Here is a 14759-nt window from a genome sequence, read left to right as displayed (position 1 = left end):
GCGCAAACCAATTCTGGTCACTTTTGTTTTGTCGTATGTATCCACGCAGGTGGAAAGTCCGCACGCATTTCTGTACAGATTACTGAAGCTAACTGTTCCATACAGATTTAGATCTACTTGACAAAATGTACCAAAACCTTTGAAGAAGTCACTAAAATGGCGTGCAAAAAGTTCAGACACTCAGACTTCTACTATAAATGAATAAATAAAATAAAAAGTTTTCTGTTCTTTTCTCAGCGCAGGAAATGAGTCAGGGTGGTAATAACACATTTACACATTAACACAGACAGCTGATTGAGATTAGGTTAAAAAAGTAATACAGTGGAGTATTCCTTTAAGGTAAAGATGTCTTTTAAAAGGGAATTTATTTGAAAGAGTTTTTTTCCATTTTGTTTTGGTGGTTAATGCGGTTTATAGGTTTGTAAATATGGAAATGGTGAATGCACACTATTTATTCAATCATGTAATAACCAGTAGCGTAATGTACTAAAAGCAGTGGAGTATAGAGTGTATGCTATGAGAATACTATGCTGGAGTATAGTGTAGTTGTATAGTGTATACTTCTCCAGGATTTTCAACAGATTTGATTGCAGTTGATCCCGTTTACTTTTATCACTCGAGATCATTTCCCTGCACTGTTCACATCCGAGCTGACCAGCAGGTGCTGCTGTAGTCTCGTGCAGTTTTCAGAGATTTCCTTCATATTTTTTTTTCCCCCTTCTGCTCTGTTCAGGGGAAATTTCTCACTTGCTAATTAAATACTGAAGGTCGTGGAGTGAATAGTAACTCATTTGAGATTTCTGATTGAGATTTTGTTTGCTTTTCGGTTACACGTTTGTCATCCTAGTTTCTTAGAGATCACTTCAAATCTAGAACAAAACAAACAGTCTATATAACTATCCAACTACAAATTGAAGTATTTCAAAGTGTTTTCGCATGCCGATGCCTGGCAAGAGTCTGTCTTTTTCTGTATTGACAGAGGTTAAATCATGTTTAAAATGTCCGTATATTTCCAACTTACAAGAATACATACTATATTCACATATATTCTTTTCAGTGGTCATTTTTGACCTTTTTTTTTTTTTTTTTTTTGCATAGACAATGTATTATACTGTTTATAAACCAAACATTTTCTTTTCTTATAACCAGCAGTTTATTTATCTTCAGTTTCTAAATGTCTTTTCTTTTCTGTGTTTAATCATGGTGTAATATTTTTTTTTTTTTTTTTGTAATTGTATGAAGCAAAACCAGACTAAAAAGTCATCCATTTCACTGACAGCGAGAGACTGATTAGAAATAAATAACAGTTTCAATATTATAATTATTTTATCTAGTTTATAGATTGTATATTTATATATTTGTCACCCAGTGAGCTGAATTCGGAGCAATTCTATGATCCCCTTTTTTGACAGGTTTACAGTATGTTAAAATACCCTTTCATCTACCACAAGAGGTCATTGCACAATAATGTGAGCCCTTGATTTAGCTTCCATTCTCTGTATTTTATGGAGCCCTGAATTTCACATTGTGAGGCCTAATCCTGTGACTAATGACTTATACATTTTGGAAGAATATAAGCTCCAACTCATTTGCAAGCAGAAAGCTGAGCTCGAAGCTTAGAGAGCTGTTTACTGGCTAAAAAAAAAAGTATTTGAATTTCAAGCACAGTTGGATTTACTCAGTGCACATTGAGCCAAACAGAATAAAACCCACACACAGTAATTCAGTCCTTCTTTTTGTTATTTTGCTGGCTATTGCGCAAACCCCAGAAATAAATGAAATGTGTTTCGAAGCCTGCTACACTGAACCTCAATCAGTCAGTAATATATTTGTTTAAAAAAAGGGACTATTCTTACGTGTGGAGGAATTAGACATCTGTTTTACAGTCAAAAACTTCTGCACTTCCAAAACATTGCTTTCAGAGTAAACAAAGAAATTCCCAATGGTAATCAGCTTAGTTTTTTTTCTTTTTCTTTTTTTCTTTTCCAAAGAACAGGTCTTTTTGATTTTTCTTCGAACTGTTTGTACTTTCACTAGATTTACTAGTTTGTTAAATATCCACAGTGTGCACCTCTGTCAATGTAAGGATGCATTCTAGTTTCCCAGAATGAGTTCGCTGCTCCGAGAATAATTTAGGGGAATGTTCTGCCCATCTTCTCATTCCCGTCATTTCTGGTAAAGAATAAAGACGTGAAAATACTCATGGGGTAGGAAAAATAAGACGGGAAGTGTTATGGACGGCTTATTACGGACAGCGACGCTGGGTCCTGTTCTTTATGAGCTGGGTGGCTCATCATACCAGCACAGGATGGAAATAAAGTTCATGTCAAAGGAAGAAAAAAAAAAACACCAGAGTGAGTTCGGAGAGAAAACCATCGTGGAACGACATTGCTTGTGCACTAATGTCCAGACAATCCTGTTTAGATTCCAGTCTCTTGAACAGCCAGCGTTTCAGAGACAAAATCATACCATAAACTCAATTTTATTACATTTCTATTTGGAACATTTGACATTTTTTAAAAGTCCTTTGATAACTGATGAAGATGAGAGCCTTTAAAATACATCCTAACTGAAGGAATCCAAGATAAGTTCTTTCATGAAACAAAGTTCAGCACTGAATTACCAGACACGTGCAGTATGAACACGTTAACGAGGAATACAGAGGGACAACATACGCTATGAAAAAAAGGAGAAACCGGACCCAACTGCATGTATGTAGTGAGGCGAGTTAATGCTTTTCTTTTCTTCGTTTTTTTTATGTATTTTTTTTTTTTAAAGTGCAACTAATTATCGATACAATAAACTGTGCAGTGCATCTCCTGAGCACTTCTGGCATGCTTACAATGTGAAAATATTTTCCTTTAAGATTAACCATGCCCGTGGTCAGGAAATTACACTTGGACGCAGAAGGAAAGGCACGCATACGGAAAAATTCAACAGAGATCCATTTGCTTTGAAGAGCAGGAGTTTAACTAAATAAATAAATAAAGAAGCAATGTATAATGAGGTAAAAAAAAAAACAAAAAAAAAACAACAACCAAACCAACCCAACCCAGAATGATCCATATATTTTAGCTCATGTTTGTGTAGATGTGTTCAGGAGACTAAAATGATATATTAACCTGAATGGAGAAGCTATGATGGGTGTTCTAATATTTAGCTTGGTGTTGGCTGATGATTTCCGACTGCGACACACTGACACGTTGATTAACTGCTATGATGTGGTGCGCCAAACCTTAATATATAGCGACAGCCATAATGAAAAACAATTCAAAATGGATCATGATTCAGGTTCAGCATGAACTAATAGCTCTAAAAGGATCTCTATTTTTACACACTGCTGATGGAAAGATATTAAACAGGTACACACTGTGTGTGAGTGTGTGTGTGTGTGTGTGTGTGTGTGTGTGTGTGCACAGTGAATAGAATTTCACCATGGCAAAGGGTGTTAAGGAAGGCAACTGACTAGGAATATTTAATTACTGTGATTAGTATTTAGCTAACCATCCATTTCTATTATCTGTTGATGTATAAATACAATCTTATAGCTTATGAAAATAATGTAGATCAATATGAGACTAATGACAATCTGAGGAAGCTGAGAGAAAGCTTTCAATAATGACCAAAGCCACATTTGTTCAACCTCATTCTCATTGGTTCAGCATAAACTGTGACCGAGTACACTTATGACTCCTCCTGGATGCCCATTTTAGTGCCACTTGGATAATACGAGCATAAATAAATAGGTAAAGACAGATACCACTGTGTGGTGTGGGTGAGGTTTTCAGGCAGGGGTCAAGTTCCTGTCAGTGGCCAAAGATGCAGGTTTGGCTTCAGGTTTATGGGGACGGCTGGGCCTGTGTTGAGGGCTACTGCGCAGGTTATCGTCCATCTGTCAAACACACAAAGCTGTCAGTTAATGAAAGACAAGCATGGACACTAGGAGAAAAAAATATATATATATCAATAAATCCAAGAACACACAACAGTAGTTTAGGTTTGGTTTGGTGTGTATATCCAGTTGCCACTTTATTAGTATACCTAATAAAGTGTAACTACTACTAAATACACCACTTTGTAGGTGTACAATTATTGACTGTCTCTCTTCTGTTGCTATATAATCTGTTAAACACAGCCCACCCCGTTCACTCAGTGAAAAAGGGGAACATCATGGGACCACTTCTAGCATTCTAACCCTTCATTAGTGGTCAGTTTCTTTGACCGCAGCACCACTGCTGGGAGGAAACTCCAGTGTGCTTAAGTGTGATACACTCATGCCAGTATCACAGACATTGCTGTGCTCATATGGCCCTGTGAATAATATCTGGTCAGAAGTGGTTCCTGTTCTGTAATGGGTGCGGTGTCAAACATCGTTCAAACCTAAAAAAGGCTATAGAGTGCAGCCACCAGACAGGTGTTGCTAATAAACTGGCCACTGTGTGCTGTACTCGAGCTGTCAAAATCCTTCCATTTGAATTGTTTTTTTTTTTTTAAAATTGGAAAAGAATTTTATACTGAGGTACCGAACAAAAGTAGAATGTGTTTGTATCACATAAAAGCAAAGTAAATCATGCCAAGGTGATGTTTCTATTCAAAGTTTGTTAGGTTAGTTTCTGTTTTTCAAACCATAGCAGATTTTCTTTTTGTTGCTATTTAGCTACATCATACATGCTTAAACCAGGATCCACCTACCATCGTCAACTCATCCTCAGTAATAAATCAGTGAGGTTGAACCCCAGATGGTTTCCTCTTAGGCACACTACATAGGGTAGTACAAAATAAACCTATATGTAGACGCTATAAAGTCCAACAGAACTACAGAAAAAGCCTGATTCTGATAAGTGGCTGTTGGAAATACACTGTTTTATTGACTTTTTTTCATTTTTTAAACTAATAAATGTCAATACAAAAATAATTCAAGTGTGAAATTCATTTTTGACAGCTCTAATACACACCCACAGTTTACTGCAGTGTACAGAGTCGTGTAGAGACAGCTGGTTGTTGCTGTTAAGCTCTAATAGAAACTCAGAGAAAACCTCAAGCAGGTTTAAGCGAGACCTTTTCAATAAGGTTGGACTCTTTGTTAACAAGCTGCGTCAGTTTCTGGAGGTTAGCATCGACTGCGTCCTGGCTAGTGGGAGGAGAGCCTAGCGGGAGGACAGAGACGAGAAGAGAAGAAGAAAGAAGCTTGAATTTGTAAGAGCAAGAGAATGTACACTTTATAGACATGGAAGAAATGCTAGTACAAGGAATTCCCGAACAGCGGCACGGCATGTTTTGCGTAACTGCCTAAGACTAGCGCACTCTTCTAAGCCATGGATAATATTTATGAGTGTTAAAAGGAAGTGAATGGTCATGATTTATGGAAAGCAGATGAACTTTGTGGGAATTAGAACAGGGAATGGAACAAAATCAGGGGTGTGATGGTTGACATGATGTTCTACTTTTACAAAGCAGATATTGCAAGGAACAATACACCAAGCACAGAAAAGAGCTTTAAATAAAGCTCTTTCACTACCTTCTTAGTTAGTGTGAATGTAGTCTATTGATATTTTGTTCCTCTGTTTTGCCATCTGAAATAAAATTGCGTTTCAGTTTGAAGACAAGGGTACACTTACTTTCAACATACAAGGCCTTGGGTACATGATGAAATGACGTGAGGAGGTATGCTAGATATGATCAAGTTGATTAGCTCACTAAACGATACAGCTAAGAGCAACGGTACGCACCCACCAAGGTATTTGAATTGGGGGGGGAAAAGCAGAAGTACCTTCTAGAAGACAAAGTCTTCAGAGTCCAAAACAAGGCAAAAATAAAAAATGAACAGAAAAATAATCTGAAAAGAGGTTTAGCCATAACCTGATTATTTTTATTTTATTTATATATATAAAAATGTCAGTAAATAATATCTGACGGAGAAAATAAGATATATATAAAAAGCTACTGTGTAGGTATGCTGGGCTAAAGGATACTGATTATTATAGCTGAGAGGTTGGAGGTGGTTACAAATGCATACACATTATTACAGCTTATTTATATCCTATTCAGAAAGAGAGAGGCTTTTGAACTGGAATCTAAAATGTATACATTAATAATCCACTATTTGCACTAAGCGCACCTATTATGGTTTTTCGAATATTACCTTTCATGTAGTGTGTTATGGAGCTGTTTGTGAATGTAAAAACGTCTGTAAAGTTTCAAAAATCAAAGCGCATGACAAAAGGAGTTATTGACTCCCGAAAGAAGGGAGCGATTCTTGAACAGCTGAAACGAGTCGTTAGTGATTCCAGACTTTACTTCCTGTACTAACCTACGTAGGTTTGTAACAAAAAGCCCCGCCTCTGGTCTTCATCGGCTGCTCGCTGACTTCAGTAGACCAATCACAACAGACTGATACATCTGACCAATCAGAGAAGAGTATGCTCTCTGAAAGGAGGAGTTTAGAATGAATCCTTTAGAACGGATCATTTAACGAGTCGTTTGTGACACTGCGGGGAAATAAAGGTGATGCTGCAGTTTAAATTATGAGCACGTTAAAGTGTTTTTTGACCTCGGATGCACGTAAATCTATTGTATGAGACCTTTAAAACAAAATTAGGCACGTTTCAAAACCATAATAGGTGCGCTTTAATGGCTGCATTTGAAATCCCATGCTGTGACAGTACATGCTGCATTCGATTCAGTACCTACTGCTTGGCCGTTGATATAGTACATACTGTACTAGTACTGTAAATGTAAGTCAGTATATAAATGTGTAGCATGAATTTAATCCAGACGTACTACATCTGGCACGTTGGCATTGTCATGTGACCTAGAACCGACATGCTGCCTTCCGCCATTTTTGATACTGATTGCTCTTCTGTGCCAGTCCCGTTGCATTATGGGATAGCGCAGTGTGCACTGGTTTCACACTGCAGAATCCCAGCGGAAGCAGTAAGTCACTCGCCTACTGTTTTATCGATACTGAGAATTCGGACATACTACTCCTTTGGCGTACTACTTTTCACACACTGTATAGTACGGTAGTAGGCATATTCTTTACTGTTATAACTATAAACAATTAAAAATTAATGATGATTGGATTTTTAGGCCAAAATTCCAATGCTTTAAAGACGTGATTTGTTGTGATTAAAGTCGTGCTTCCTCAGTGACACACGAAGCCATCCAAGCACATCTTATCCAACTGCTGTTCATGCTGCGTTACAGGGCAGTGTCACACACTTAGGGGAAAGCTCTTTCTGCCCTTTTTTGCATACATGAACTCACAGACAGCAGTGACTGGCTAGAGGAGAGATAGTACGTCACCCCTTCCACCCATAGAGCACGGCCAATTTTGTTCCCTTGAATGCCAGTGGCATCGTTGGGATTTCAAGAGAACAAAATTGCCCATTTCCTGACGAGAGGGCATATATGTTGATGTGTGATAATGGGCTTCAGAATTGCAATATGCCGTACCCATTTCCATAACCAACGTCATGAATACGATACGGAGACTTTACATAGGTTTCAGTGCGTTCGATCAGAACGGGGAATTAGCCTTAGTTGGTTGGATGATCAGGCTGCACATTTGGACAAAGCGAATCAATGAACGAATCGTTTAGTTGAATTCAAATGACTCAAATCACTGCAAAGACTCAAACATTTCACCAATAATGCTTTTCACAATACATGTCTATGAAAATGTATCAAGTTTGAATAATGTTTAAAAAAAAAAAATACACGTGCACTTTGGAATCACCGGCGCTCCCGTTGGTGTTGCTCGAGTGTTAATTATGCCTTGTCTATACACCTGCCTAAAAGCTTGATAAAGTGTAAAAGTCCCAGCACTAAACCACAGGCTGTTGTCTTACCAGAGGCGGCCTCGGAAAAGTAGTTTTTGAGGATGTTAGTGCAGAACTGGCAGAGATTGTGAAGCTGTTTTAGGTGCTGCTGGAGCTGAGCACTGGGCAGGCTGGCTTTATGGAGAGGCGCAAGGTAGCCAAAAACAAAGGCATCCAGACTTGTAGGCCTAAAACACAAGAGTAACGTCCCAGAACAGCATGTTATTCTGATTTCAGAAGTTAGCACTCACTACACCTGCTTAAAAGTGGATAAAATATGACGTTATTTACATTCATGTCAATATCCGTCAAAAAATAAACACAAATAACTTGATGTGAATGTCAATAAAGCTGTGTATTTCTATAAATTCTTGCACGGATTACAGAAACTCTCGTCAGTAAATAGTCTAAAAGCCGAGCCGCTGTTGGATGTAAACGACTTGGCTCAGAAACGAACTTACGTGTTTCCAAAGAAGTAGTGTGAGGACCCTAATCTGTGAGAGAGCAAATTCAGACACTCCTTGGCTTCACTGTAGATCTGCACACAACATTACATCACTGACAAACCAGACATAATTAACCAAGAAAATACACAGTCTGCTGGACTGCGATCAGAATGTGTTCTACAGCCATATGAAGCTGGCAGGTTTTGGACATGCAGAAATTTGGGAGCTTCGAGCTCACAGCAGTATTAGCTCCGATCCTAAGGGCGATAAACTATTTTCCATCTGCTTCTTAGAAACCGCAGACAGAGCGCCGACAGCCCGGGAGACCGTTTAAAAACACACTGCCATCAAATCCAATGTCACCCGTTTCATGGAGTACATTCAGAACAGACCCGGGTGCACGTTGTGTCTCTATTGCTGATTTGATATATACGTGGTTTCAGTGCTAATTAGCAATCATACTCGCAAGAGGAAATTGAAACAGTCATTGTTACAAATAATTAGACACGTGATGGTATTTTGAAAAAAAATAAGGACTACCTTTCCTTCCACCTCTGCGACTGAATGCAGAGGAGCTTCCGCTTTGGTCAGGAGGATCCTGGACAGAGCCAGACTAGCCTGCCGGCCTGGCACAAAGAAGTTGAGAGGGAATGGAGAGCGGGAAGCAAACCAAGGTCTCGTCAGGTTGGAGTAGTTCTCTGCGTCCACCCAGAACGTATGAAGCTGTAAACACACACTGGTTAAAGTCTATGGACAACAGAATGACATTATGATGGATGAACCTTTTCAGGACGTGCAGATGCACTAACCAAAGCCGGACACAGTTTCTCCTCCAGGAGAGCAATGTAGGCCATGGTGTCAGCTCCCTGCTTAGCAGACAGCTCATAATCTGCGTTGAATCTCTGTTCCGGGCATAAAGAAATCTTAGTGTTAATAAGTTCTTGCTGAATGTATTCACGTTGTGTCATTTAGAAGAAACAGTTTATGCACAAGTCTCCCTCAATTGCTTCAGTAGATAATCTCATGTCAATTCTATAGATCTGCCAAAGTGTGATGCTAAAGACCGTCATGTATTTATCCCGGCACTCTTGTATACGATATACTCATAGCGTACATCCTTTCAACACATTTAGTACTATTTAACTTTACATTATACAGTTGGTGAAGGGTAACGATTTATAATCACAGACGAGGATGGGTTCCATTTTGAGTCTGGTTCCTCTCGAGGTTTCTTCCTCATGGCATCTCAGGGAGGTTTTACTTTCCACTGTCGCTCTAAGATCCAAGTCTACATAGAGATTTCTGTGGAGCTACTTTGTGACAATGTCTATTATTGAAGCTGCTATTCAAATAAAACTGAAGTGGACTGAATAGAGAGGGCAAAGGGGTGGCAGGCCGTTTTCCACTTCCGACAACATCTCTACAATTCAAAATGGATTTGGGTGGCAAAATGGATGGTTTAAAAAAACAAAAACAAAAAACACAACGTAAAGATGGCTTTGGACGACAATTCATATGAAAGCGTTAGGACTGCGACTGCAACTAACAGTTTCGCACTCAAGTCTCCGTCAGTGAAAGTGGAGAAGTTCATCAAAACAGACTTCATGTGAAAACTGTAACGAATTTCCTGGTTACACGAGCGCACTATTCGACCATGTAGTACACAGTTCCAGAACTATAGAACCACTATCCGGTGTCACCCAGATGAGTATAGGTTCCCTTTTGAGGCTGGTTTCTTCCTCATATCATCTCAGAGAGCTTTTCCTCACCACCGTCCCCTCTGGCTTGCTCATTAGGGATAAATTCACACATTTAAAATGTATATCCTGAACGTATGTATTTCTGTAAAGCTGCTTCGTGACAATGTCCATTGCTAAAAGTGCTATACAAATAAAACTGAATTGAAAATGGATGCAAATATGTCTGTTCTAAGCAAGTGCACACGCACTGAGCTGTTTCAATTTCTTTTAAATGTGTGCAAATTGTCCTAATCCACACATAATGTTGTTGTTGTTGTTGTTGTTGTAGCTGTTTCTGGAGTTTTGCCCAAAATAAGAAGTGCCTAATAAAATCTGTGGGAAGTGAGAAGGCAATAAGGATGGCACTGTGTCAATCATGTGACCACACCCCTTATTATAAACAACAACAACAAAAACAATTCAAAATTAAAGCCGAAATACCGAATAACATTTTAGAATACGACCGTTTCAGCTGCAACCTACATTTTGTCGGAAAAAGTTGAGAATCTGTGTAGGTTCTGTTACTGAAGATCCCTCATAGTGCAGTTGTGGAATGGTGGCTGTCAAAGTGGTGGGGAAAAGAAAGAAAAAAAAAAGTTTAAAAACACACAACTGTAACAGCTTCGGCGCACAATCTATAATTTATACCTTTATACACTGTTCAGCCATAACATTAAAACCACTGACAGGTGACGTGAATAACGTAGATTATCCCATTTATCTCCTTTATAGTGATTATCACCTGTCAAGGGGTGGGATATATTAGGCAGCAAGTGAAAAGTCAGTTCTAGAAGTTGATGTGCTGGAAGCAGGAAAAATGGGCAAGTGTAAGGATCTGAGCGACTTTGACGAGGGCCAAATTGTGATGGCTAGACGACTGGGTCAGAGCATCTCCAAAATGGTAGGTCTTGTGGGGTGTTCCCGGTATGCAGTGGTTAGTACCTAACAAAAGTGGTCCAAGAAAGGATAACCCCTTCATAGCAATTGTATTCCCTCATGGATAGCAGTGGCCTCTTTCAGCATGTTAATGCGTCCTGCCACACTGCAAAAAATGTTCAGGAACGGTTTGAGGAACATGACAGAGTCCAAGGTGTTGATTTGGCCTCCAAATTCCCCAGATCTCAATCCGATCGAACATCTGTTGGACGTGCTGGACAAACAAGTCTGATCCACAGAGGCCTCACCTCACAACTTACAGGACTTAAAGGATCTGCTGCTAAGCTAACGTCTTGTTGCCAGATACCACAGCACACCTTCAGAGGTCTTGTGGAGTCCATGCTGTTATGGCTGATCGGTGTATATGTATTACTTATTGCCAAAGTCTCCCATTTACACATGGAAAACAAAGGCATGTGTGTAATGTCATTCATGTTTTCATCAAGTTTGTGAAAGAAAACACTTTTATACAATATGGCTTACATGTAGCACAAAATCCAAGCATTTGAATATTAAATGAGCTAACTGTGATATTATTTACTAGCAACAGACCAGAAACACGGGCAAGATGGTAACAGGAACAACAGGGAGACACGAACAGGCACAAATCATGGTGTAAGTGCTAATATTCAATGCTTACTATATTACTGCAAGCCAAAGACAATTTACTTGCAATGCTGTAAATATACTGTACATGCACACACATTCAGATCGAGAGTGTTTAAAGTGCATTTCAACAACACTGATAAGACAGAACTGTTAAGACGCTGCCTTAAAAGGTCAAATCCAACCTGAATGACTGGCGTATTAATTCTTATAATTCATTTGTGATCTTCAACGGAGTTCAAGGATTATTTTGTATTGCCTTTTTTTTGTTTTTTTTTTAGCTTAAACGTCTTTCATTTACATGCAGGATTACTTGCTGATAGTAGCACCAGTGTGAACTAGCTCTATCTAAAGAGAGAGTGATGCAGCAGCACTTTACTCCTTTAGTCTGTCCGGCTCTCTCACGTTCTTATCTGTACACTTAGCGTCAACGATCATGCTAATACCACATGCAACACCACTGCGCTCGTCATCTCGGCGATCACGGACTAGCCAAGCCGTAACTCAGCATCTGCCTCGTGCGTTGTACGTGGAACTTTTAATTCCTACGTCTGTTGTCTCCGCGACTTCTACGGTGGATTTCTCGTTAAATATGATGTTGGAAAATGGTGAGTTAAAAAACAAACTCTTTCACTTGTAGGAACTAACAAGTGAACGTTCAGTTAGCTGAACGCCATCCCTTGTATTTGAATCACAGGAACAGCAAAAAAAAAAAAAAAAAAAAGGCATCGACCAACCAATTAGCACCATAATAGCTAGACACATCACAGATATTTCAATATAAACATATTTAACGTGCTTCATCCAGGAATAATTAATAATCACTTACCTGTGATAGTCCTCCATGTCCAGTCCACTAACTTGACTGTAAGTTTGGCGCCAGCAAATTTAGCATATGCCTGCAGTGAAGCATTGATTTCAGAGATATCTGAGATGAACAGTACACTGTAAAGTTATAACACCTTGACCTTAGTCAATAATAATCAGACGTATAATACAGAAAAAAAAAAATATGCACATTGAAAGGATTACTACTTCAACATGGACTAGTTATCTGCCTGCATTTCTACTTCACCACAAGACAGCAGCTTAAAAACTAAAAGAATCTACTGAATACTCATACCACTAATATTCATCAGGACTATGAATGAATGTTTAAACCTACCAAGTCTTCAGCCAGCCAATATTATCTGACCTTGAGCAGGGAAAAGCTGTACAAAAGGTTTTATTTATACAGGAACCTGGTAAAAAAAAACTTGTTCGATGAAATGTTATAATAATAACTAAGGTACCAGATGCCAGGTCTCTGAGTTATTTATCTTCATATCATGAAAGAACGACTCGATATTACAGACCTCTTCAGAAAGGATGGTAAAAAGGTGATTGTTGTTATAGGTTAGCTATCCAGCTAGCTACTAAGCGACCTGGCTGAAATCTCACAAAATAAAATCCAAAAAGGCGTTCTCGCTAACTGCTGTATCGGAAATGCAGACGTCAGACTTCATATATATTAAGTCAGTTACCAGCACAATTAAAGAGTCCGTGTGTACAGACGGCAAGTCCCAATCGCCTCCCCAGCACAGCAGCTCCATGGGTGCCGCCATGTTTGTTTGGCTGGAACACCAATGACAACAGACGGAGCCCCGCCCCCTTTGCTAGCCTCTGAGAGAAAGCTGTGCTAAGAAAAAATCCTAAACGGTAAACATTAGTTAAATTAAACAATACCTTGTAAAATAATACAGCGGCACATTCATATGTAAATAAATTAAACTAAAGCGTGAATGAAATATATAAAATGTAATAAATGAGCGCACATATTTACACATTGCAGTACTAATTTGTTTATCTTCCCATTTTCTTTAGCTTTTCACACATATCTTTCTATTTTTTTATTATTATTTTTAATTTTTTTAATTTTTACATTTTTATTTTACTTATTAATTTATGACTCTGGTTTTTTACATCTCTCTGCTTTCTGTGTAGTAATACTGAGCCTTGTCAAGCAAAAATAGCAAAGTCGTCCCTTAGCAAGAACCACCATTTTTTTGTTTCTCATTCTCATGGATTCAAAGCCACTATGTATGGCATTGTAATCGTGTAATCCTTTATTTCTTGCTAATTTTGTTCATGTTAAATCTGGACTCTCAACAGAGTTACTACCCTGCTGGAAAAAAAAACCAAACAAACAATCAAAACCATCACAGAAAGGCTAATGGCTTCCAAACCATTAGCTGTTAACCATTAAATAAATTACCAAATGGTTTCCATTACATAGTAGGACGTATTAAGGACATACATCCTTAATGGTATCCACTAGACATAACATGCCACCAATAGAAAGCAACAAATTACCAGTGGAGACCCACAGGGACATTACAGTTTTCATTAAAACCAATGCAATCCCCATTATAACCATTATAAACTCTATACGGGTTTCTATCCTTTTTTTTTTTATTTTTTTTTTTATGGAGGGTACAGCTGCCTCATATACAGAGACAGACTCTGATGTACTCTCAGTTGCTGCTTCTGTTGTTCTCATTGAGCCCACTCTTGCACTGACAGCCCACCATCATAGCATTCTGATCATCAGAGAATGTGCTGCAAGCTGGTATTAAGGCTTCCATGGTGAAATTACAGGTGGATCGTCCACAAAACACAACATACTGAATGCCTAACCTACTTTTGGAAATCTGAGAAGTGGTGACCTGTCTAGCTTTGCCACATGTGCTTCATAGTGAGTTTAAGTAATTCTCATCCACAATAGAGAACTGTATCGGTACTTTGAGCTATTCTTACCCTCAGTAGAGAACAAGATAAGAACCTTAATGATTTTCATTTTCAATAAAGTACAGTAATGGTACTATTAATAAATTTTTTTTTATTTTTTTTTGCACTACATGTTGTCAGTTGTGTACTCTGCTGCCTGTGACCTCTGTAATGTTGCACTATGGCCTTGGATAATGGTATTTCAGTTTACTTTATAGTTGTATATGCTTATAATAACTCTCTAACTAAGTCTCTAGTTTATGAGTGCTGTACATTACTATGTAGCAGGGTCACCCTTGTGACAACATTGATATACAGCCTCTACTTGTTCTAAAGGATGTTGCCCTAGAAAGGAAGGTTTCGTTTAAAACATCTATGACTAAGTGGAGGAACACCAGGCCTGGTTCATTTTGGTTAATGAGAATGGCCACAGGACAAATATCACA

The 14759-nt window shown here is 38.6% G+C and overlaps 1 protein-coding gene across 4 annotated transcripts; it reads right to left on the bottom strand.

Annotated features, from left to right (window-relative positions):
* Positions 1-2466: 2466 nt before the first annotated feature.
* Positions 2467-13861, bottom strand: mtx3 (metaxin 3). 4 transcript variants are annotated; one of them, XM_053654293.1, is made up of 9 exons: positions 13071-13861; positions 12377-12446; positions 10489-10565; positions 9076-9168; positions 8807-8989; positions 8282-8358; positions 7851-8008; positions 5059-5147; positions 2467-3892 (listed from the first exon to the last, which is right to left on the bottom strand). In XM_053654293.1, exons 1-9 carry the CDS (start codon positions 13149-13151, stop codon positions 3785-3787), a joined length of 936 nt encoding a protein of 311 aa, XP_053510268.1. In that variant the 5' UTR covers positions 13152-13861; the 3' UTR covers positions 2467-3784. The 4 variants fall into 4 exon arrangements, with proteins under 4 accessions (XP_053510268.1, XP_053510271.1, XP_053510270.1 ...); XM_053654295.1 differs by lacking the exon at positions 5059-5147 and adding an exon at positions 6311-6426 and having other exon boundaries at positions 3824-3892; XM_053654294.1 differs by lacking the exon at positions 2467-3892 and adding an exon at positions 6311-6426 and having other exon boundaries at positions 5076-5147.
* Between the last annotated feature and the right edge of the window lie 898 nt (positions 13862-14759).

The sequence above is a fragment of the Ictalurus furcatus genome, chromosome 22 (genome assembly GCF_023375685.1).
Source record: "Ictalurus furcatus strain D&B chromosome 22, Billie_1.0, whole genome shotgun sequence".
NCBI lineage: Eukaryota > Metazoa > Chordata > Actinopteri > Siluriformes > Ictaluridae > Ictalurus > Ictalurus furcatus.
This window is presented reverse-complemented; position numbering and strand designations above follow the sequence as displayed.